Genomic DNA, 26,694 nt, shown 5'->3' with positions numbered 1-26,694 from the left:
TGTTGTTGAGTTGTATGAGCTGTTTGTATATTTTGGAGATTAAGCCCTTGTCTCTCACATCATTTGCAAATATTTTCTTCCATTCTGTAGGTTGTCTTTTCATCAGGTAGGATAATTCTTACCTGTTCTTCTTTTTGGAAGGCAGAATAGAACATGATGATTGGAGCTTGCATGACTCGTGATTAACATCTCTGCATAATCAGGACTTGCAAAACTAGTTTCTTAATGACCATCTAAATTTTCTCCGTCAATTCAGAGGAAAGATAGGGTTTTGAAGTATTTTAAAGAAGTCATAAGTTAACTTTTTTTTTTTGATCTTTGGTATTACCAAAGTTTTTTCAAGGACAGATTAAAAGGTCAGATCATATTCTACTTTATACTTTGTTTCAATCAATAACAATATTCTGTCAATTCTGTCTTAGAAGTATCTATCAGAAACATCCTCTCAACTCTCCCCATGGCTCCTGTCTTAATTCAGGTCTTCACCATCTCTCACCGATGGATTGAATGATTCACTTAGTGAACTAGTATTTGGGAACTCTCTTAATCCATTTGGGCTGCTATAACAAAATACTACAGGTAGTTTATAAACAACCGAAATTTATTTCTTGCCATTCTGGAGGCTGGGAAGTGCAAGATGGAGGCTTCAGCACGGTTGTATGTGGTGAGAGCCCACCTCCTGGTTCAGAGCCAGTGACTTTTTCTATGTCCTCACATGGTAGAAGGGCTAGGGAGCTCTGTGGGGTCTCATTCGTAAGAGCATTAATCCCATTTGTAGAGCCTTCATTTTCATGATCTAAGCACCTCCCAAAGGCCCCACTTCCTAATTCTGGGGGTTGAGGATTGTACATATGAATTCTGAAGGGGTACAAACATTCAGACCATAGCAAGGAGCATCTATTCAAGGCTAGGGATTAGTGATATACAAGATCAATGCCATGTCTTCTTTCATGGAATGTATACTTTCTCTCTTGCTGCATTAGGCTCTTATCTGTCTCTCAGTCCTCAACCTGTCCCCTTCCACACTACCTCCTGCAGCATCTCTACCCAGTCTGTTTCTTAAAATCCTTCATTGGTCTTCATTGTCCAAAGATTAAATTCCAAATTCTTTACCATTTATAAGGTCTTCATAATATGGTTCCTCTGACAAACCCCATGATGTTGAAGTACCTACTTTTTTCTAGATTTCATCTTTGAAGCCTATGTCCTTTAAGACTTAGCTCAGAAGTCACTTGCCTCTGAACAAGTAGATTGTCCTCTGGACATCGACCTCACTGTATGGACCTCTCCTATAGCAGTCATGGTATCCTAAATATTATTCTTCCCTCATTCAACCATGAACAAATTAATAAAACCCCTAAAAAGAATTACTTTGAAGAATGCAAAGTTCTAACAATATCTAAAAGAATATCTATATCTACTTCAGTCTTTCATCATATTCTTATTAAGCATAAGCTATGAATCTGGGACTGTGCAAACTAGATAGTAAGTAATAAATAGATGTGTTCTCTGGCATTACAATTACTACTTTGAGAATAAATTAAAATAATAAGAACTTTCTGGTTAGTTATTTGGAGAAAGATGTTTTGTAAAGCCACTGGTATTAAAGATTTTTTTAAATCTTTGTTTTCTAAACCATAGAAAGCTTGTCTCATTCTGACTCTTGCTCGGAAGTATCTGTCTAGTTTGCTTGTGTGATCTGGAGCTTCTTTAGTCAGTCCCAAAGTCAAGCTATCATAGTCTTTCAGAGAGTGACATTCACTTTGAGGTGATTTCTACATATTCATTGGGCAGTTCATATAGTTTCTGGTGATGAATCATAGGAAAGAACCAGTGGGAAAGAAGGGTTTTATTATCATGTCCTTCCCTTTTAATTCTTATTTTTCTTGGGATTTTTAATAGACTTTTGTGGGTTTCATAGTGAATTTTATGCTTACATTTTAAGAAAAGTTTTCCTTTTCCCTTTTCTTTTTTTTTAAACTAATTACTCAAAAATATTTCTTCACCCTTCCATCTTTTGGTGCTAAGTTTCATATTAAGAGCATAGAAGATGTTACATAATAGGACAGAGATAATAATTTCTTTGCTAATCAGTTTTATTTTCATACTGTATGAATGTATGCACAGGATGCAAAAAAGAGTATAGTTAATCAAGCAAATACTTGATTTCCCCGTTTGTAAAATGTCTAGGCTTAGAACTGAAAGCAAAAACATGGATTTTTGAAAGTGTAAGGATCTTTTTTTTTTGTATTTGTATTTTTAAGTCAGAAGAGGAAAGAGTTACCTTGTGAGCTGGAGAGACAATGCTGTATCTTTAACATTTAAAACCTACTCTTAAGTAATGCCGTTTGTATCACAGTTTACACTTATGTAGTAGACTCACGGTGTATATTCAGTAGACTTATTCTCACTTCCAATCTACATATTAGAAGTTAAAGTGCCTTGGATTCTGTAGGTCGCATAAATAGACCATGGCAATGTAAACACCCAGAGCGTATGACAATGGACTTGTTAATGTATACTGTTTACGCTCCATATTAACTAAGGAATTTTTGAAACGGAATTTACTTTGCATATAATGTACCATTAAGACCATAATAATCAGACATAGTTATCTGTGCTTGAAGTTAAATTGTGAAAGGCAATGGATGTGTGCTTTACCTTATTTTAGAGGATGTATCACACTTTTTTGTCCAGAAATGGAGAGCGTGTCCTAAAAGTAAAAGTTATTTTCATTCTTTACCTTTTGTGGGTTAAAAACCACAAAGTTGAAATACAGTCTGCAAAGTATACTCTAAATATATATGAGAAGTCTGTGAGCAATGCCGAAACTTAATTGATATGCTGAGAAATATATAAAACATACAGCCACTGGATTGAGAAAATGAAAATTAATATATGAATGTTTTAGCTAGCACTGTGCTTTGCCCCCAGAACCTGGTGTTTATTATTGTGCGCTTTAGTAGGAGACAGAAGCAGTATCAACTGGAAAAACATTTCTTAGTGAATTGAGAGCAGTATGACTTTCCAGTTCCTAAGTGGGAAACCTGGTTCTTTGGTTTCTTTGTTCCCAGTTGAGCTAGTCCCAAGCTATTTTAGCTGAACACTTTACATACTAATGGAGTCTAGGGAAGTGCGTTTGGCAGCTGTTCATAGGATAATAATGAAATACACTATTTAATACAGCATGCTACCGCTGTAAAATGTGGGGAGTATTTTATAGAGATCTTGGTGAGCAGAGCTGTAGCCACTTTAACAAGTGTGTGAACCTGAATGAGGAAGTTGTATTTTCATATGAGACTAACTAGTACTCTTTTCTTACAGGTAAAGAAAACGTGCACAGAATCAGATGTTCCAGAACCCCAGAATTCCAGGTACAGTAAAATAGAGGCCAAGACTTCACTAAGAAAAATTGCAATTTTGGAGAACTAATAAGACATTAGACTCCAGATACAACTGTGTTTTAAAACATTGAGTTGAAGAACTTATCTGTATGGAAATTACACATTAGACTGGCTAGGATGCCATTAATCATAATATTAATAAAAAGGACACTGATTGAAGTCAACTTTAAAGAACAATAGTGGGAACATCTCTAGGAACACTTGAAAATATATTCCCTTAGCATTCATTATTTTAAGTTCACCCTCATTTTTCTTTCTAATCTCTTCTTATAACGTATTCACATTTGAAATTTTGCCAGAAACTGAATGCCTCTTAAATCTGTGTTTACCAAAAATCTACCTTTTTTTTTTGATCAAACATTGCTAGATTTTGAGAATGCCGTCAAAGAGAAAAGATAAAAATTAACTTGGCATTCTCTTTATGGTTATATAGAGCTTGAAGAAATGATGAATTAAAGTGGTCAGGCCACTACATACAGGAATTTAGCCCCATTTAGTTGTTTATGGTTGGACCAGATGCCTAACAGACATTTTTAGGTCTATATGTTTTCACTGTTTTTATTTCAAAATTTTAAATGGGTAAGTAAAAGTATTTTAAATATCATAACAATAGTAAACGCATATCCTTCATATGATGTAAATGATATAACTTAACTTCTTGCATTAAGAAATTTGTGTTTAACGGTGAGATGGGTGTTTGTTAGTTTATTTTGTCCTACTTGCTGCAGCTTATGATGTATGTAGTGAGTCTCTTGGTAAAGTAAAACAATACAGAGCTAAGTAAAATGTTAATGACCACCATATTTTCCTTTTGGAAAGCAAGTATATGTTATATACAGTCCATTCACGGTTTGAGTAAATCTTCCTTTGTTTTATGTAATATGATATTCTTATAATTAATTCCTATATATATTATAGTGAAATGATTGTGTGTGGTCTTTTCTTTTGGATCATCAAAAGTATATAATATGATATAGGATTTTTGACGTATGATCTTTGTCTTTTACGATTAGATATCAAAATAGAACCAAATAGTTTTAGCTTATTGGAGCTTTAGGAAATGGATGAACCATTAAATTTTTCCTACAAAGCAAAGGAATTCCAGGATGCGTGGAGAGGGGAGACTCAAGCTCTATTCCTTGTGGACATTTCCTTCCTGACCATTTTGCTGACCTCTATGAGAAACCCACCTATGACTTATAGTTTAACTAATTAGATCATCTTTGCAAGTAGCTGGTCTTGAGGGTTAGTAGGGAAAACAGAACATATAATTATATTCTTTTTATTAATATTGTATATCAAAATGTTTTACTCTTTAGGCTGCTCAGGATTTTTGGACAGATAGTGTTGTGCTTGAACAAATTTTAAACAAGCAGAAAGCCACCAAAGTGATTCAGTGTTTTCAATTTATATCAATAAGTTAGAAAAGAAAGAGAGAATTCAGATCTCAATGTATTTAAACCTGGAATTAGATCATTCTCATTTATCTAGCAAATCCCAGCCCATATGGCCTTAAAAGTGCAATTTTATTTTTAAGATAAATAACAGTTGTTTTTAAAAGATTGTTTTAAATATATTTTGTTATATATTATTATTATATAATAGAAACTAATTGGAAAGTGTCTTGACTTCTTGGAAACTACTAGTTGGTTGCCATGGATTAGCTGCTTCTAAAAGTTTACTAATCTGCAATATATGGGTAAAATTAGGCGAATCAATTTCTAAGGATTCTAAAGCTTTGTGATATAAAAAGCAAACACATAAAGCACCCTTGTTTATAAAAACCGGAGATGGAAAGGCCTTCAAGAAAACTTAGAATCATTTATTGATTCAGTGTTGCCCAGACATTTTGATAGTGTCTGGTCCCTTCTCCTAACTTCTGGGGCAAATGACAACCTCCACACCCTCATAGTGTCAGTAACAAAAACAGGTGGCTATTCTTGGATTCTCTATGTATTCGCAGATATTAGGTCTGGGAGTGGCAAAATGGCATTAAGTCAGTGCAGTGATGGAACACCAAGAAGAGAATAAAGATACGCTAAAGAACATCTTGCACAAAAAGGATACAATAACTTACTGAATAGTCAACGAATCAAGGGATGCCAAAATTAATAATTATTATATGCATGTACTGAGGTTCAGTTTTTTTATTTTTTATTTTTTTTTATTTTTTTATTTTTTAATAAATCTGTTTTTGTTTTTTTTTTTTAAGTTATACAATTTTTATTTATTTATTTATTTATGGCTGTGTTGGGTCTTCGTTTCTGTGCGAGGGCTTTCTCTAGTTGTGGCAAGTGGGGGCCACTCTTCATCGCGATGCGCGGGCCTCTCACCATCGCGGCCTCTCCTGTTGCGGAGCACAGGCTCCAGACGCGCAGGCTCAGTAATTGTGGCTCACGGGCCTAGTTGCTCCGCGGCATGTGGGATCTTCCCAGACCAGGGCTCGAACCCGTGTCCCCTGCATTGACAGGCAGATTCTCAACCACTGCGCCACCAGGGAAGCCCCGAGGTTCAGTTTTTATAAACAACCAGAAAAAACATGAAGATGCCTTTATTATAGATACTGGGCAGCATTACTTTAGCATATACATGTATGGGTACATTCATTTTGCTTATTAAGAACCACAAACATTCATGTATTCTCTCTCTCTCCCCCATGCCTCCCTCCTTCCCTCCCCTCTGTGTGTGTGTATATGTGTGGGGGGGGGGGCCGGGGAGAGAGAGAAAGAGAGTTAAGGCCTGGGGCTAGGTAATTCTATTCTAAACAAATCTATAGTAAAGAACTGAGCTCAAAATGAAATACGGTATCAGCACAAAATGCATGGGAGCTGGAGACCCACTGCCTTATAAAATGCTCCCTCACTTGGAACCTAAAGCTAATATCATTCATTTATTTAGCTAGCTTTATAGTATGTTGGTTTTGGATTTGAAAAGATTAGAATAAATGCAGATGGAAAGTGTTTTTACAGTAGGGAAGTAATTAAATTGGGCGTGGAAACTTTGCCAGGGAAATTTTTGGAGTGACATGTGTATCAGCAAATTCTTTGCCTTGCTTGGCCTTAATTCCTCTTTTGGAAAGAGATGCTTGGCCCACAGATGTGACTGATAGATTAGAAAAAAGAGAATTTACAAACCCATAGAATATAAGGAAGGTAAAATATCTTCTTAGAAATAATATTATGTGTATATACTGAAAGTCAGACGTTAGGGACAGTGTTCTCTCAATTTCTTAAGACTGTATTGAACTTGATGTCATATGGAAAGGGATAGAATGTGCTTCATGGAAAAACTGACATTCCTTAAATGTACTTTTTTTTTTTTTTTTAACTTTCCTCTGTGTCGTTAACCATGTTGAGAATGTAGTGTTGTTGGCCTTTGTTCCTAAAACCCATGTTAACCTTCAAATGGGTACATGAGAAAACTAAAATTTATATTTCTCATGCTTTACCTTTCCCTAAACTTAAGTCTATTACTAGACAGACCATCTTAAAACGAAATCTGAGTTATCATTTTTATGTTGATTTTTTTCTATATTCATGGTGACTTTATTTGTGTAGATTTGTGTCTAACATGAGCCATCCCTGAAAATACATGGTTTTTGTTTAATTTAAAATAATAGATATCTCCTGGAGTGAAGTTAGAAGTTTCTATGAGTCTCACTTTTTTTCTTTAACTCTTCTACTTTTCATTTATGATATGAGGTGAGGAAATAATTTATCTCATTCTTTAATTGCATTCTTGGCAAATATCTTAGAGTGCCTATATGTTAAAATAGTCCCCATAATACCCGAATGATTTCTCTGGTAAACTTCTGTTTCTCTTTATTTTTTCCTTTTTGGGCCACTAACTAGTAGAGCATTTTCACCAAGAAGAGATCAAGAACTTAGAAAGGAGATAAAACTCAAATCAGACAGTTTTGTTATATACTTGTTTTGTTAATTAAGGAGTAAATGGAAATAAAATTTTTGGTGAAATTGAGCTCTGAAGTGGCTTCTGGGAATTATACCAGTTCTTTTCCTATTATTGCTCTGTCTCACTGTGGCTACAGTATTGCCAGCAGATTACAGTAAAGAGATCTAAAGGAGAATATGAAAATACATATATAGGAAGTACTTATGGTACATATGCGCTAAGATGAAGATGATAGTTTTTGCACATGGAGAATAAAAAAGATTCTGTGGGTAATGGTGAGGGTACCCTAGTCTATACTAACTACAATTATTAAGAGAAAGGCAGAACAAATCTCCAGCTTTTAAGGAAGCATTGGAATTAATCTCAGCTTAATATCATAATATTTAAGGGAGCCTTAGGAAGTTTATCTATTCAATGTTTATGTGTAAAAGCTTAAAAAATGCAACTAATTCATCTTATGTAAATAGTTATGATATGACAGTGTTATATTTAAAGTATTAAGTTATACATGATTATTTTCTAGCAAAATAATTATTGCAATAATTCCAGAAGCCTGAAATGTTTATCTGTATATAATTGCCTGTCAAAAAATTAAATGCTATATTGTTTTTCATAGCAGTGAAAGCTGAGGGCCCCTTGGTGAAAACACACATTTTATTTCACTGTGTCAAATCAGAGGTCGATTTAGCCCAAAATTCTGTCTCCAAGAAGCATCAAAAATTATTAATACCAGGTTGCATTTCCTCCAACCTGAAAATTTCAAGCTGTAGTTCCAATAAACTTCGATTCTTTCAGTAACACAATCTAACTGTATAGTCCATGGAATTATTTAACCATTTCTTTGACTTAGTAATACATTATTGACTATCTTCAGATCCCGAGATTTTATTCTTGATCAATTTTTGCTTTCCTTCCATTTCATTTTTTTTTTTTTTTTCACATATAATCTCTGTTCACAACTCTTGACGTAGCCCACCATGTCTAGAATGCTCTGGCCACTTCCTATTACTCTAGCCTCAGTGTCAATCAGCCTTCCCCTGTAAGAAGATCTGCATTTACAGATGGCGTGCTCCTCCCTCCACAGAGGCTGGACTGCTTCTTCCCCTCTTGCACTACCCTCCCCCTCCCAGCTTTGCTCACCTGCTGAATTTCAACTCATCCTTCAGATCTCTGCTCGGTACTTCTTCCTCAGAGCAGCCTTTGCTGCTTCTGGTCCCACCGTCATCAGGGCCTCATGGCCTTCTCCTTCACAGTTGCCTCGTTTGATTAATGCCTGCTTCACGCACTACACTATAAGCTCCACAAAGTGAGGAATCATCTCTGCTTTCTTTTGCTCCCCATTGTAACATTAGGATATAGCACAGGGCCTGGCACAAAGCAGGTCCTCAATACATACCCGTTAAGTGAATGAATAACTTCCAAATACACAAATCCAGCTTGCAGTCTCTCCTGGAACTTCTCTTGTAACCACAAAGTCCTAATGTAACTTTATTAGGGATTTTTCTCGGCCATCTCAAACTCCCTTTGTATAGAATGATTAATTTCCATCTCCCAGGATCTTTTCTTTCCAGTGATAATTCTCTCAGTTGTCCTGCCTCAGAACTTCAGAATAATCCTTGACTTATTTCTCTCTTTCCTTTCCCAAATCCCGTTGGTCATCAAATTGTATTTAATTTTCCTCTGTTGTATTTTGAATCTCTTTATCCTGCCCCTTCCCACTGCCACTATGAAAGTTCAGGCTCTTGTCACCTCACCTCTGAACTAATACAGCAAATCCCCTATGGCTTCCTTGGATATAGACCTTGCCTTTCTAGTCTGCCAGGTTGTGGGACGAGCCTTTCTTAAATGATACACTTTCCATATGGGATTGTTCGTTATTAGACAGACAGTATTTAGTAGACATTTAGAGTATACACAGAAGCAAGAACAAATAACTTTAAAAGTGAAAGTGTGTGCCAGAGGTAAAAATAAGGACATATACTATTCATGCCTAATTGCTGTCCATAAGAGGTCAAGGATTACCTAGGCTACCTGTTATCCACTCTCTTATTGCCCTTATTCTGGTGTGTTAGATGTTCATTGAGTCTCATTTCATTTTCTTCCTTTAGCTCTAGATTGACAGAATAGTTTTTGAATTTAACATGGTCTCTAGAAAGTAAATTCCAGAAAAAAAAATATACCAGTCACATAGGTACCTTGATTTTCATTCCCTTTTCCTGTCACCATTACCTACATAGACATAAGAGTGAAATACGATCTTTGTGTACTGTACAGTTAGCTAGCTGAGAGCATCTGTTTAGGAGAGTACTTCCCTGCTAGTTCTACAGGTGAGCTCATTTCACTGAGGAATAGTCAAGAATGATACACCAGAGTGTAGCCTGAATTCTGAACACGGTGGGCCAGAGTGGTTAGGAAGAGTTGCATGGAAGATTTAGGGCTACAGCTGGGTATCAAAGGAGAGGTAAGATTTGAAGAAATGGGAGAAAGAGAATCCACAGTGAGGTTAAGGGGGAAAAAAGGACTAGAAACTGAAATTGAAAGGTATCTTTTATGGATGGTTGGTGAGTAGTCTCATTTGATTCATATGGAGAAATAGTCGATGAGATTGGAAAATAGGTAAATTCGCATAGATTGTGGTTGGCTTGGATTTCCTGTTCATCTCTTACCCACCTGTGTCCTCACTGCTTGGCTGCTTCAGGGTCTTTATCTCTCTTTATGACGGCTGGCTGGCTGCTCAGTCTTATTTTTTCTCCAGGACCCACAATAGGAGGAAAATATCCATGTGACACTGCTCCCGATTTTGTAATTTTTACCTCTTCAGACACCCAGATAAGAGAATCTCTCTCTTTTTCTTTATCTCAGTTCCAAATTTCCATGGAAGGGAATGGTATCAGAGTGGCTTTCAGGAGTCACTTTAGGAGCATATGAATCAGTGGTGAGAACAAATTCCAAGAAAAGGATGCTGAGCAGATTACCCATCAGGTGCCGTCTGCTTTCTACCTCTTCCCTACCCAGAGTATACAACCCACCTATTTCCTCCAACACCCCTTCCCCAAGCCCTTCATTTTATGTAATCCAGCATATATCACTCGCTCCTTCCCTAATTATATATAACTCACTGGTTATCTGTTTCACTAGTATGGCGATTTGGAGCTCGATTTTAGGTCAGGTGTCTACAAACTATGATCTGCAAAGTAGAGATCTCTTGCGAGAGCATTAAGTGGAGTGACAGCCGGACTCCAAAGTAAGAGGAGCTCCATTCACCTCTTTCTGTAAACCCTTCTACCAATTTTTGACCTTCCTGTCCCCGTCCTCAAACTGACCAGTTACTATTCAATGAACCCAATCTCCTTTTCTGCTCTCAAAAACCAATCCAAATAGAAAATGTTTTCTCCATTTCCTGTGGTTAATCCAGTTGTTAGATAATTGATGAATGTTCTTCATGCTGCAATTTAAATGATTTACTTTTCTGAAGGTAAATTTGCCAAAATGAGTATCTAGGTTTGGACTTTCTTTCTTTTGAAACCAACTCTCAAACCTACCTAAAGAAATACAATCAGCCATCAATCACTTGTAGTCCAAACTTGAAATTTTGGCCACCTCTCTTTCAGGTATTAGGAGGTCACCAGTGAATTTCTGATCAGATAATAATATTATTAAAATTGTACTTGCGATGACAGATCAGCCAGGGCACAGGTGCCATGGAGGCAAGGAAACCAACAGTGAGACTTACTTAAAAGGCCTGAGAGACATTTAGCAAATTGTGGTTATTTTTGGAGAAGATCTTATACACCATTTTTTTTCATGGTTTAAACATATTTTCTAAATTTTCTACATCATGTATTTATTTTTTTGTCTTAAGAAGGTGAAATAATGGATTTGGCTTGAAATCGTCATGGTGGCAGTGGAAGGATCTGGATTCTTCTTTCTGACAACCTGCATTATCCTCCCAAAATAAGAAAATTCCTGATTTCCTCACATGTATTAGTGATGAATTCCAGAGAATGGCTATGTTCCTGGTCAGCCTCTTCTATACTAAATTGAGTTCCTCTGAAGTCTTTATGGTTAATGATCTAAAACAGTCTTTCCGGAGACTGTTAGCTGCTTTGAATTAATTTGGTCAGAGTAACACATCACATAAAGTAGCATTTGTTTAGTGATTTTTATCCAGAGGATCAGAGGAGCTAAGATAAGACTCTACTTTGCATCACAGTAATAATTAAAATTGTTATTCAATGTGAGTAGAAACATTGGGGGTCCCATTTTATGTTGGACCGACTTAACATGAGAACAAACTGGAGGAGCTTAGTTTTCTTTTCAGCAGTTCAATTATAGGAACAGTTATTCTTGCCCTTAAAGTTACCATTTATTGGGTATCAGCCATGTGTCAGGCACTGGTCTGAAAGCTTGAGATACTTCAGTGAACAAAATAGGAGCATACGTAATAGTGGAGTATGTTAGAAAGTGATCAATTCTAGGGATAAAAGGGAAGATGAGGAGTATTGGGGAGAGTAGATTGTGATTTTAAATCAGATGATATTTAAGTAAAGGCTTGAAGGAAATGAGAGAGTAGGTCAAGAAGAAGGCTGGGGGAAGTGCATTCACTTCAGGTTGAGCGATGCACAGACCCTTCAGTGGATGCCTGCCTGGCATGTTCAAGCAACAGCGGGGAGAATAGTGTGGCCAAAATGGAGAGAGCCCAGAGTTGCAAATTTGAAATAGCAACATTCTAAAAAAAGCTACTATTTCTAGTCTTTCCCATATTTTGAAAATATTTACTTGGAATTTAAATAAATCAGTTGCAAATATTTGTTCTTGACTCATTGGTAATAGTCTCTGGCAGGCATCTCATCCATCACTGCTACCAGATGGGACTGATCCACAGCCAGGAACACCTCTCTTTGCCACACCACACACATTCTCCAAGACCAGGGCTCTCTCCTGATCAGAAGGCTTCAAGCGTCCTCATCAGCAGAGCTCAAAAGCCTGAAGCCTGTTTTGTTTGTTTCTTTTTTTTTAAGTAATGCTCCTAAAGTTTCAGCTGTAAATATAGATGAGGGCTTAGTAAAGATTCTAAACATTTGATTCGTAAAGGTGCAGGGATTCTGCCATTATCTCACATTTAATCATCACATCTCAGTTGTCTTAGCAACCTACACAATGTTCTCATTTGCTTTTCAATAAGCCAAGGGATGAATGGATTCTTTGTTCATGAGTTTATGAATTTCTATCACCTGATACTTGATGTCTTTCTGGCATGCTTACTGTGCCAGATAACTGTCTCTATTTTCTTAAAATTCATGTAACCAAAATTAAACTCTGTTTTTCCTAAAAAACTAAATTTCTAATGGGAAACTATCCAACCTCAGATAAACATAAATAAGCTTATATTGTAAAATGTTTTTGTTGTAACTATAATTAATTTTCAAGGCTCAGCAAACTTGGCAAACTCAGTTATCCAGCAGACTTGACACATGCAGGCATATTTGTGAACTAAAGAGAAATAAAAAAGCCTGATGACAAATCTAGGTGTCATAGAGTCGAGTCCCCCAAAATCACATGCTTGCTTCTCTCTGATGCTGTCTTGGAGTGTATGTTCTCTTACCTTATGTATATCTCTAATTTTCGAGCTCATACCGTAATAAAGTGGATGTGGGCATGCTTACACGGCATAATAGGCAAATGTGGTAGACTGCCTGAGTTCAGATTCCAGCTGTTTGGCCTTGTTGCAAGCTACTTTACTTCTCTGTGCCTCACATATCCTCACCTGAAAAATGGGATTAATACCATATTCTCCCATGGGGTTATTTTAAAGACTAAATGAAGCAATATAGGGAAAACACTTAGAGACATACCTGCTACATATTAGGTGAATTTAAATGACGACTCTTATTACAAATACGCATAGTGTTGGTATTGATAAGTGACAGTGTAACAATAAAAAGAGACAGGAAAATAATGAAACATAAATGTAAGAAAGCAAAATGCTTAATCATGTGGGATGTTTTGGCTATTAATGCTAGAAGCCCTGTATGCTTTAGTAACCCCTGAGGGCAGCCCTTCATACAGTGTACTGATTCTCATTAGTGTTGCTCACCTTGATTCTATAAGTAAAAGTTAAATTGTGTTTATCATCATAACACATTTTAGAATTATTCCTATATAAAGTGATTTCCTTTTAAATGTGCTATTGCTTAAAATGGTGTACATCTTAGCGACAGCGAGAATTTGACTAAACCCTAATGAGCGTTCTTTGAAGGTTCTTGATAGCTGAGATTTTGGAGAATTATTCCTTTTTTCCACTAATAGGAGCAACTCAAGTGTCTGGATCATTTAGAGATTTTTTTTTCAGTCCAGTTCTGGTACCTAGCACAGTACCTGCCACATAGTAGGAAACGAGTAAACATTTATTATATGAATGAATGAATGAATGAGCAGCCAGTTTTTACTTTTTTGTTTCTTTTTTGGTGAGAAGTTCTTCATGCCTTTACACTATTCTCACCACGATATGCTGCATTATAGATGATAAGGCTTAAATGTCATTTGTAAACAAGGGCAAATCCAAGAGAGGCCTCGGTTTGCTGTAGTAAGGAGAGTGACTCTACATCCCAGCTTGCCCCAAGTACAATCCCAGTTAACTCCGGCTGTCCCAGTGTCCCCTCTGGTTAGAGACACTTGACTTTCAAAAAATCCCAGTTTGCCTGATAAATAGTATGATCACTCTAATTCAGATCATCATGCCCTTACCAAACTTTTTGAGATAGAAAATGTGACAATCAATCTCTCTTTCTCCATCCCTCCCTCCTTCTCTCTTTCTTCCCCTTCCTCTGTGTCTTCTTCTCTTTCCTGTCTTAGGGGTGACTTTTATCATGGGACATGGCACTTTTAGCTTTAAAGTAACACTATGTGAAAATGCTCCTTGAAACAAAAGATCACATAGGAAATGATTGTTCTGTTCTATAGGCTTGACTTAAATAGGAGCTTGTCTGTTGCATTCTGTCATGTGATTAATTTGTAGACAGTCCATGCTTCTCAAGAATAATACCATCTTTTCAAGAACATACCCAGTCTTATGACATGACATGATATAATCCTGTATTATTTATCCTCCCCCCCGTGTTACCCATTTTTTCATTTTCTACTATTCTTCTGATGGGAGATCCAGAGTCCCAACTAATGGGGATGTTACGTATCATGCTTGGGAAAAAGATGACTAATGTGGTTTGGCAGGATGCCAAGGGAGCAACATACCCTCCTGCAGCAGCTGCTGGGGGAGCATCGTGCCTGGCATCCAGCACGAAACAAAACCGGCTGCTGTAGCTCAGACATGGATTTTTACATAGTCTTAATCATAGTGTTGCAGAGGTGCTCTTGGGGGGTAGTTATTGTTCTAAGTTTCTCATTATGTATGGTTGTTTATTTAAAAAAGAGAAGCAATGCTGATAACCATGGTGGAGAGGAAAAATGAGCTGTGTGTGTACATGGCTAGATGGCCCACTGTGTGGATGACCCAGCAGTGTTTCTCCAAAGGGGATTTTAAGAGTCGATTCTTTGCTATGCGGGACTGTCCAGCACATTGCTGGACCGTCGGAACCTGGCTTCTTCCAAATCTCAGTAGCGGCCCCGTCACTGTGAGAACCCCTAACTCCCTGGTGTGTTTTCACACGCTCCCCAGGTACCCAATAGATGGCTGATTGTAATCAGAGGAGGCCACTATGTATCTTAAAAAATTCATATGTGTCTCCTGGAGGTTTTTTTTAAAAGATTTGAGAAATACAAGGTTTAGAAAATGATGCTAGGGAAGCCAGCCTTCCAGAAGCCCAGAATGAGTCACTCAACTTTGTTGGAAAAAGCGCTCTCTTCTCTTCTATAGCCTCTGACAGTTAACCCCAGCTGTGGCTCTCACAGACACTTGACATTGGAACAAGGGCATCCAGTGAGAGTATAGACAGCAAAACACAGCTCTTCAATAACTTAGCAAAAAAACTCAAGGTCGGTGTCCCAATAACATCATTTGACTGTAGGTACTACAGTCAATAAGCCCCAGAGTCAGAATTCAAGGTCTTTTCCTGACAACGGGAAAGAGCAATATAAGGTTTCAGAATTATTTTCAAAATTTCTATATGTTCAGTGCCTTTTACTCTTTCCATTCCATTTACAATCTATTGAATTTCTTCTGACAAATTCTTGGTATTAGGGCATATGAATTTTTATAAAATCGAATTTTACTTTATGGAAATGTTTTTCTTCATGCAAGGGGAATTAGTGATCTTTGAGGAATATTAGGAATAGTTGGCTTATAAGTATTGATAACCTCTCCTTGGTTTCTCATGTATGAGTGCTCTAAAAAGGGATTGGAAAGTCTTTGGAATTAATTTATCTTACTTGAATGTGCAATATACTCCCACGTTCTTTACATTGCATTCTCTGTACATCCTTTCCCCTATGGTCACGCATTGAGGGTCCTTTTTAATTAAAGCAGTTGAGTGGCTGCTAAATAAAATTGGGAAAAAGAGAAGACAGGCAAAACGGAGGCTTATCTTCAGGTCAAGAATCAGATGAATAGCAAAGGAATGCTTGTTTTCCATCCCTGCAATTCCCGAGAGTAACCAAACTGGTTTTACAAACCATGTGAATTGATTCTATGTGTCTTGGGAAGGGCAAGGGGGTTGTTTAAAATAGTTTATTTGAAATATTTTGAGTTTTCTACTTTTTAAATAATATTACCTCTTTTTTATGGGAAGGAATTTTATGCAATAGACTTTCATTAAATTGAATTTTCACCTCCAAAGTGAAGCTGCATATCTGTTGGTTGAACTCTCACTAACTGAATGACTATCAGGGCGGGTTTCCATTTCTTCTTATTTAGGGAGTCAGATTTATCCAACTGCTATTTTTTTTCTTCATATTTTCATGTTACTTTTACCCAGCGGGCTTTTCTGTTGATATTGTCAGTAGTAAGAGTTAAACTTCTGAGTCTGACATGTGTTTCTTATTTCAAAGTTCTCTCCTAAAATTGCTCTTTTTGCATGCATGCTATAGGTTTATTTGAAAACTTTGGTTTTAGCACAGTCCAAAATTTCTATGAAACTGTGGACATTTTCTTGGGTAAATTGTCCATACTGTAGAGTGGGAGGGCGGTTTCCTAAAGAAAGTCCTGGAATGACTTCTCTGAAAAGAGGCCAATTTGCAGATTGAAACTGTATTTAGTAAAATCTTGCCCCCCAACTGTTAACTTGTAAAATGTGTATATAAACAAGAAACCTGCACAGGGTTATTATAGCTGATACATTTGGTACGTGATGCGGGATGATTGATTTGTTTACAGATTAATCATAAAGCATGTGGATGAAAGTTAATTAAATAAGAATAAGGTATAGCATCACTACATGGTTATTTATCTTCTGGCTAAATGTGTGCCTTCCAAGGTCTGCAGTCTTTCAGGCTTCTGTTTAGAGCAGTGCCAGCTCAGGTCATGCTAAATCCAGGTCAGAATCTGAAAGGAATCAGCTTGCTTTGCTAGTGGATTTTCTGGGCATAATTTATACATGCTCAATTTTTTTTTCAGTGTCAGACCAAGCGTATTTATGTTATAATTTATTCTTCATTTAATTTGGAGCAAATATAAATTATTCCTAATGAAGCATTAGGGACAGAAGGAAATTACTTTTGTTAAACAAGTACTTTGGTATATTTTCCCCCTCTTTCAAGTAGAGGATTCCTGTGAAAAACCGGTATTCAGTATTACTCATTATCTGGTTGGTTCACTAGATCAAGATGTCCGTGTGTAGTGTAGAAAGATGGCAAAAGTTAGGGAGTTAAAAACAGGTTGATACAAGCTGTTGAGAAAAAAAAATCAAATGAGACCACTTATGTTTTAAATCAAGAATATGTTTTCAGTGAAAATATTTTCTAATGATTCACAGAAGAATGTTGTCAACTTTGACTACATCTGCTGAAAATCAAAATATAAGTAGTTACATAGCATTGAATTCTGGCAGGAGTTTATACTGTGACATGAAGCAAAGTTCCCATTAAATGACAATACTTCTTATTTTTCTGGCTTTCAAAGTAGTTTTCTGACTTTTAAAAATGTTCACAGCCTTGTTTTTCTCCTCCACATTATATGGATAAATTGGCAACATGCCCGTTTGATTTCCAGAGTAGGTTTCTTAAAATAATTTTGATGGGAAGATAATTGTTTAATGACAGTGTATAAAGTTCTGCCACAGTTTAAACAAAATTAAATGAGAGAAAATACAAAGAGGGGGTTTTGTATAATTACTGGAAAAACATAGATGGAAGGAACAATTAGGCGGTTAGATCTGAAAAAATGGCAACATGGGTTTCCAAATTTTGTAATATCCATAAGGATTCCTTGCCTCATTCTCTGACATTGCTTAGTTTTTTACGTTTCTGAATCTGCACATCAGAATAGCAGTGCATTTATCTACTTATTTCTAGGGTTTTTGTGCTTATATATTCTCTATTTAGAAGTTTCATATAAAAATGAAACACACCTACGTATTATGTGCAAAACAACATCATTAACCAAAGTCGATCCAGATAAAAGTGAGAAAATTACATGCGAGCCCCCTTGTGTAAACAGTCTGCACCAATATAAGGACTTTATTTAGCAAAATTCATGAAAATCAACTTCGCATTTTTGCCCTTGGACATCGTTCAAAGGTATCACACTTAAGTCAAGGATAGTAATATAGCACACAAAGTATTATTGGTTACTTTCTCTTTTAACAGTGTTATTTTCCTATATACCTTTGAGGTGTTCTAAATTATGATTTGGTTTCCAACCAACTTCAGTTAGCATCTGCTTCTTTTATGTTAAACTGTACACCTTTTCTTACTCACTTGGCATACATTCTAATCAATTCTAACCTCTTTGTAAGAATGTAGGAAAAGAGTTTGAAATGACTCATATGGGCAGTTTTGCTTTTGGAATTAAACTGAGGGGCACAGCTCAAGTGTTTCTACTTTGTTCTATCACTCCCTTCTTAAAAAATAGTATCAAATAAGCATAGACTTTAGACACAAAAAGATCTGAGTTCAAGTGTCATCATCCTACTTACTAACATTTAAGTTTCCTCTCCTCTTTTACCCCAGAAATCTGGTGCCTTCCTCTCTTATTTTCATGAAGACTAAATTAGATGATTTTATGTTTAATGTTTGGCATATAGTAAACACTCAATGAAAGGTAGTTATCTTCCCAAGATGTGTACACAGATGACCCTGGGGACTTATGACTTGACCTGTTTTAAATGTGGCAGAATCCAGGACTCAGCTTTCCTAGAAATAAGGAGCCTTGGATTGAGGGTCTTTTTCTACATAACTTTCTCTAATACCAGAAACACAGTATTTTAGCAGACCCAGCAAAAAATGACAGACAGCAGCAGTGCCACAGGAGAATGTACTGCTTTTTCTATCCTTTGAGCAGTAACCATAGTGAACTAAGAGGAAAAGGGAGGAGAGCTGGGGAGTTGCCCACCACCCCATTATGACCAGCCACCTTCACTGTGTATGGGAGGACTTTCCTTGACCTTTCTGCTCCAAGTGATGTCTAGATAATTTCAGCCAAAACATATTTTTTTTCAAAAATATTTATAGGATTCTTGGGAGGGGGGATTTACATATGTGTATGTGCATATGCACACACACACACACACATACATCTTGTTTCTATCATTGTGGTTTTGTGGATCCAGAATGCACACCTACCACAGACAGCGTAATAACACAGAAGGATGTCTAATGGTAACTCTTAAAACTTCCCCTTATTAGGGAGAAGTACTCTGGTGCCTTTGTTAAGTTGTAGAGTGGCAGGCTCTTACTGTGTTATCTTTATTATTTAATTAGCTGCTCATTATTTAGTAAATAGCTCTCTAAATACAATACCTGCCCTTTTAATTCCCTGTCAGATTTCTAAAAAGGTAGCATTCATAAAATAAAACAGTATTATAAAAAGCATTCCAAAGTGAAAATGTAATTAAGTATCTAGAAGCTTAATTCAGACTACTTAGCAACACAGATGTTGAAATGTGTACTAGAACAGTTTAGTCAAATTTTCCCTGAGCAAATTCATTTTGATGAAGCACTGTGAGAATTTTTGACCGTAATTAGGAATTGTATGCTGGCCTCTGTTTAGTCTAGTGATTCAGGGAGCACTGCAATATGAAGTTGCTGTTTAGGTTTGACTAGCAGGAACTGTTGCTCCCTATTAATCCCTTGTGTAAAAATCCTGAGCCATCACTAAGTATGGTCTTTATATATTAGCTTGTCAATAATAATTAGGATTATGTTAGATACATATGAAGCCAGAAAGACTAGACTTTAAGCCCAAAAGAATAATAGAATGGATCCATTTGAAAATATAATAAAATCTCATGTTTGTAGAGAAATAAGAGAGAGGGTAACAAGGAGGAAGGACCAGTAAGAATTAGGCAGGAGCATGGTTTATAGAATGGTGAATTATTTGATGCTTCCTTTAATTGAGAAGATAATGCTAATAAATAATTCTTATTGAATATTTGAGAAATGGCATTGTACAGTGGTGAAGGGCATAGGCCCTGGAGACAGACAGTCTGAGGTGGAGCCCAGCTCCTTGGCATTTGCAAGTCCACCTGGGAAGCCCTTCTCTTAACCTCTCATGACTCTGCGTCATCACTTTTATCATGGGGATAATAACAACGCCTTCCTTCTTGAGGTCCTGTGAGGATGAAATTAGGTAATGAATTTAGCACTTAGAACAGCATCAAATGCCTTTTTTATTATTTCTGTTACTTCCATTGTGTGCGTGTGTTTATGTAAAAGGCAGTATTAGTATCGTGCAGGCCAAAGAGCGAAAAAAAGTGTTTTGCTAAATTAGAATTCGTGTGCTTTTAGTGTACCTGAAGGTAAGTATGATTCTGGGATTCTGAAAGCAGAAAAGTTAAAAAAAATTAAAGTCCTTTCAGACCATCGTAATTTGTTTATAAAGAAAAACAGAAATTGGCCTGATAGAGAATGAAAACTATGAAACAGCTAACTGCCTTGCTTTATTGATGTTTTCCATAGGCTTTAAGTCCTAAAGACTTAGCCTAAACAATAGTGTTTCATAGAGCATATAGTGATATAAAATAAATAATCTTTCAATTTTCCCCAAAATGCCTTCTTTAACTGAAGTGGAAAAATAAATACTACTTTGTTCTGGTATGTTTAAGTCAAGGGTAGTATAGTGTACAATGTTAGTTCCATATTAAAACGACAATTTGATGAAAGTGTTTATTAAGAAACATTACATTTAACGTCAAGGATTTTCCTTTATATCAAGAACTATTTATTTGTTATGATTGAACTCATCTCCTTAAAATAATCTTTTCAAATCTCAGTGATAATAACCTTCTATTTGCACATTCATAATTTATACTGTCTCATAAAAGAAAGGAAGCTGCTCCATAACTAATACTTCAGAACTGGGAGGTAGATATCGTTCCCTATCACATATTCTTAATAAAAATGTCTTGGGAATTTAAACTCTTGATTTCTTTGGGCTGCTTCCTTTGTTCACTTTTTAAAATTCAAAGTGAGTGTTGCCAAAAAGAGATAGATTAGATTTAAAAATATAAAGCACATTGTCTATTTCCTAATTCTGATATTATTCAGTAATGAAGGCAGAACAGATAAGGTCTCTAGTTACTGAAGCAATGAATAACTTTATTCCATTAATTCATTCACATCCATTTAACCAGTATTAATTGATGACCTATGTTTTTCCCGTCACTGAGCTCCTTCTGAAAAGACAGTACAGACTCTTAATGGGTTTGACAAGCAGTGGTTCCTAGTTCAATATTTTTCCTAAAACATTCAGAACTGATTTTTTCATATTACAAATATAATACATTGTAGATCCTTTAGATTGGAAATACATTCAGTCATACTAAATAAAATAAAAATCATCTATATTTCCAGCTCCCACCATCTTGTAGTGATCTTCTTCTTCTTCTTCTTCAACATCCTCTTCCAGTTACTGGCTTGACTGCTAAAGGCTTTTCCTAATATAAAATACTTGAGACTAATAATTTTCTATGCATTTAATTATCAGGTAATATAAATCTATGAGTAACAGCATTTTCATTCGGTTTTGGGATGGACTTCTGGTCTACCTGTGTCCCTGCTTCATCGGCCACCTCAAAGCAGTTTGCTTACATTCAACTTATAGTCCCCTTGCTCTTCATGTGAAGAGGGAGAAATGAGAAACCCTAATTCCTTGTTCACTTGATTCGACATCTACGATTACATTCTATTTTCAGGCTCTCCCCTAACTGTACTTGTTCACTCATTCTTAGCTGCCTTTAAACGTGCTGTTCTTTCTGTTTGAACACACTCCCTTCGTTCTCCTTGTAAATAACTCTTACGTTTTCTTTCTCACTTAGGAATCCACTTTCTGAAAATCATTTCTCAGTGTATGTGTTTGAGGCGCCTTTCCTATCCACCTCCTATGCTCGCCACAGCCATGGCCTTACCATACTGTGCTAGAATACTGTCTGACGCCCTGCCACCCTAACTGGTCTTTGGGTTGGTTGGAACCATACCTTTTATTTGTATTCAAGGGACTTAGCCATCTGCTGGGACGTGGAAGTGGGTGTCATAAAGTATCTCCTGGCTATGTGAATGAATGAATGGATCAGCATCATTTTGGCAACCTCTTTTTTCCAATAAAAACCAGAATGGAATACACTTCTTATAGCCTAAATGGTTCTGAATGAAAGTAATGATTATCTTGGTGGTAGAAAGCACTGTTGTTGTGAAAAACTCAAAGCTGTCTAGTACCTTTTTCTTATTTCTCTTGCATTTGTCACAGTGAGGTTACTAATTTCCACAGGTCTCATTGAAAAATTGTTCTCAATATTTTATATTCTACTACCTATCTAAGGAATGCAAATACTCTTGGTTCATTAATTCAACAAATATTTATTGAATTCCAATAATGTGCCAGGCACTACTTTAGGTGGGGGTCCAACAGGGTATAAAACAGGCAAGAGTTTTCTCTTTGGGATTTACATTCTACTGGAGGAAGGTAAAAAATAAGCAAGATTAATATAAAACATAGAATAGTGTATTAGGTGACGATAAATGCTTTGTAGAAAAACAAAGCCGGAAAAGAAGAGAGGGATTGTGTGGGGACAGAGGGTGATAATTTTGCACTGCGTGAAGCCTCAGTGAGAGCATCAGACAGGGGCAATGATGGTGTGGGCCGTATCTGGGAAAAGAGTTCTAGGCAGCAAGAATAGCATGTACAAAGGTCCTGGGGTAGAGCATGTTTGTTGTGTTTTAGGGACATTGGGGCCAGCTGGAGAGCAGTGAAGATGAGAGAATTGTAGGTGATATGGTGGGGGGGGGGTGAGGTGAAGCAGAAAGCTTTTTGAATGAGTATATATATTTTTTGGGTTCTCTTCATTAAAAGTATGCTAAGATTTATCATGACGTTGAGTACCTTGGTCTTCAAAATCCTCTGTTGTCCTCAGCTAAATGCCAATATATATCAGTTAGATTGCATAGCCTGTATACATTTTCAAGTTGAAAGCTATTAACAAGTTTTATAAAACCGGTTTTGATGTTATAACCAAATATATAATTTCCAGGATGCTACTATGATATTTTTTAATTCTGGAATTTTTTTCCGTCAAAATTTAAATGAAATATATGCAATTTTTTATTATTTCACTTTTCTTCACTTATTTGACTTTCAACTTTCAGATGTGTTGTCTGTTCTCTTTAGTCAATTTTGCCTACAGCTATTGGTGTAAAATCTCAGAACAATGCGTGATACACTGTGTGTTTGAATTTAGAAAGAAAAATAAAACTTTGTTACCACTTTTTTATTAGGGAAAGGATTAATTAAAACTATAATTGAACTGTTTAAGTTAATGGTTTAAATGCTAACTCAGTTTTATCAATCGTGTTATCACATGGCTTTATCAACCAACATCATTAAGTAACTTAGTCGAGGCATTTTTTTAATTGAAGGAAAGATTCATCATAAGAGGTTTATTTAGATCATACTATTTCATCTTGGGAATTTGTTAGTATTTCTTAAATTGGAAGACGATTGTACTAGACGTTGAATGGGGATGGAATGGGGATGGGGAATGAAAGGAGACAGACCCTATAGTATCAAACTCTCCCAAATCACCAGAACTTTTGTTCTTGCTCACTTCCTTCCCTGCCCTGGAAGACTGCTTTCTCCCCCCGCAGTGGCGTCACATTACAGCCAGCTTAACAGAGGCAGTTCATAGGGTGCCAGCTCCCCTGACTCTTGAATAATCTGAAGACCCCTTGTGCCACAGATAAAATGCAATAATAAATCTTCTTAGCTCCAGTGATTTTAGTCTCCTCAATTCAATTAAGTTGAGCTTAGTAGGAATTTGTAAATCAAATAGTGAACTCTATGTAGATTCAAATCCAGCTTAGGGCTCCTATGTTTGTTACTGATTTTCTTTTTCAGGAAAGAAGAAAAAAAAAAAGCATTGCTGCTGTTTTCCATTTCTCAGCTTCCTTGTAAAGGTATTTCTTATTGAAACCAAACTCATAGTTCTTAAATTCCTAGACCACTATCTATCATGCAATTCAAAGCTATTTTCCAAATGGTAGAGTGCCAGAAAATCAAAAGCTGCTTGTTTTGGTTGCCTGATTTTCTCTAGCATTCTTTGGAGGATTTAAAGTAGGGGGTAAAAAACAAAAACCAAAAAACAAAAAAAACTAACCTATATTAAGAGCTCAACATGAAAAGGGGATTAGGACGAGCTTTAACTTAATTATGCAAACATTCCCAGAATTATAATGCATACCTTTGTAGAGTTTCTTTTACTGTGGGTGCTGCAGTTTGGATTTTGCTAAAGAGTGTTATTACTAAGGATTTAATGGTTCTTACAAAAGACATTATGCATTTTACATTTGGACGCTTTACATGATGAAAAGTCCATCCCGCCTTCATCTCTTCTTGGTGACTGCCCAGCTAAAGTCCTGGATGGTGAGCTAGGGAAGATATCCCTCCTCCGAGGGTGGCATCTGGCTCCTGGGCAGATCCCTATGCGCACTTCAGTTAATGGGCTCTACTTTGCCCAGAAGTCTTTCATGTGGTTACATTGCAGATGGCCTGTCTGCATAGTCTTGTCCTCTTGAACGATTTGTGTAGAGGTTTAAAAAAAAAAAAGAAAAAAAACCTTTGTCTGATTTCTGGAATCTATGCGTAAGATTGAATGAATCTCAGCAGGAAAAAAAAAAACAACCAAAAAAGTTGTTTTTACAGTAATCTAGTATAATGGTAGAGAATGTCGATTCTGGAGCCAGACTGACTTAATTTGAAACCTGGATTTACCACTTGTTAGTTGTGAGGCCTTGGATAAGTTCCTTAGCCTCTTAGTGCCTCAGTTTCCCCATCCAGGCAGTGCCTACCTCAGATGCTTCTGGGAGGGGTAAATGAGATTACCCCTCAAAGCTTTTAGGACAGTGCCTGGCGTATACCGGATACTCCGTGAGTGTTGGTTATGATGTGACGTCTGTCCATGGAATTCATCAGAGTAGAGTGTGTTCTTGATTTTATGTGATTTAAGATTAAATTTGGTTTTAACTGTGAAGTGATTTAAGGCTATTTTTAAATTTTTGGCGGAACTCATGGAGATGTGTGGTCATATTTAGTGGAGAGCAACTTCAGTTCCTTTTTGAGTAGTGAAAAAAGAGTTCACCTTCCACTAACTAGACTTTGATCTTGCAAAACCCCTATCTCAATCTGGATTTCATTATAAGTGAAACGTAGTTGGTGAGTTAGTGGTCCTAAGGTCCTGGGTCCTTAGCTGCTGTTGAACACAGAAAAGGCTTGGGTTCTGTCAGAGATGACATTTGAGGCTGGATTGGCAAGATAACTTGGAAACATCTACTCTCCCAACCAAAATTAAAGCATTAAAATTTATATTCATTTCTTTCAGGGTTGTTTGAGTGGACTTAAAAAAAAGAAGTAGAGGGCTATTAAGCTTTTGAAACACTTCAAATACAGCTACAACCAAAGCATGTCTATTACAAGTTTAACCTTTCAAATTTACTAATATTTGCAAAGCCAGGTTATGACCTTGACATCCTATGTGCTACCAACATCTGTTGATTAAATCTCTTTCATTGATTTAATGAGATAATAGTGGTATATACTAGAACTTGCCTAAGTGAATGGAAAAGTTAGCCTCCTAGAAAGCCTCCTATGGAATGTGATATGAGTAAAATGCTCATGTAAAAATCTATTTTTAAAAAATGGGAATGTTATTGGTGTTTCTTAAATATAAGTTACATGCTGCCTTTCCTCCAAATTTGATATAAACTTTACAGTGAACAGCAGTGTCTGAAGACTTAGGAGAGAGAGAAAACCCATTTTGAGAAAGTATTAAGTTGGTGTAAATCCAGCTTAATTAATGGCATTCGGTAATTAATATTCAGGTCATCAATTTTCAAAAAAGTATCACCTAGTATAAAAATGAGCAACTTCTTCCAAGAGTAAAGATTACAGTTTGACTGTGAAGGAGATCCTTCAAAAAACTGTTCTCCGTATTTTTTCACTGAACTGAGATCTTAATTTCTTCTATCAATCATGAGTCTTCCTCTTCCCCTTGAAGGCTCCCTACTCTCCTGTGGCCGGGGCAGTCTCTCCTGTTGACCTGGCTTTCCTCCCCTCCATAGGCTCCCTGCAGTCCACTTCAAACAGAGCTCTGGTTCCCCATTGGGCCAGTTAAATGATTACCCCCAGGTGTTAATTCACCCTTGGCATTTCTGGGTTTTACCTCCTTCAGCCATGAATCCTGGGGGAAGGGGAAGGGAGTTAGAAGATCAAAGTAGCGGTGCTCTAGTGGGAGCATTTGAGGTGGGGTTGAGCCCTCGGTCCTGTCTAACCCTACCCACACCAACTCTGGACCTTCTGCCCTCCTGAGCCTAATCAGAAGACAGTGGGGTGTGTGGCTAAATCATAAATGGTGCAGTTGGAAGTATTTTATTTTATTTTATTTATTTTTTAAAAAATGTCTTCCTTTTTTTTTTTTTAATTAATTAATTTATTTATTTTTGGCTGTGTTGGGTCTTCGTTTCTGTGCCAGGGCTCTCTCCAGTTGCGGAGAGCGGGGGCCACTCTTCCTCGCGGTGCGCAGGCCTCTCACTGTCGCGGCCTCTCTCGTTGCGGAGCACGGGCTCCAGACGCGCAGGCTCAGTAGCTGTGGCTCACAGGCTTAGTTGCTCCGCGGCATGTGGGATCTTCCCAGACCAGGGCTCGAACCCGTGTTCCCTGCATTGGCAGGCAGACTCTCACCCACTGCGCCACCAGGGAAGCCCGGAAGTATTTTATTTTTAC

General features: G+C 36.9%; 1 protein-coding gene across 14 annotated transcripts in view; it reads left to right on the top strand.

The window, feature by feature from the left end:
- EYA4 (EYA transcriptional coactivator and phosphatase 4) overlaps nucleotides 1-26,694 on the top strand; it is a 259,346-nt gene that overhangs the window by 129,324 nt on the left and 103,328 nt on the right. For all 14 annotated transcript variants that reach the window (XM_082474687.1, XM_082474686.1, XM_082474683.1 and 11 more), the window contains one exon: nucleotides 3,325-3,374. In XM_082474687.1, the coding sequence (XP_082330813.1) occupies nucleotides 3,325-3,374 (50 nt within the window). The remainder of the gene's footprint in view (nucleotides 1-3,324; nucleotides 3,375-26,694) is intronic.

The sequence above is a fragment of the Balaenoptera physalus genome (genome assembly GCF_965194825.1).
Source record: "Balaenoptera physalus genome assembly, chromosome: 9".
NCBI lineage: Eukaryota > Metazoa > Chordata > Mammalia > Artiodactyla > Balaenopteridae > Balaenoptera > Balaenoptera physalus.
This window is presented reverse-complemented; position numbering and strand designations above follow the sequence as displayed.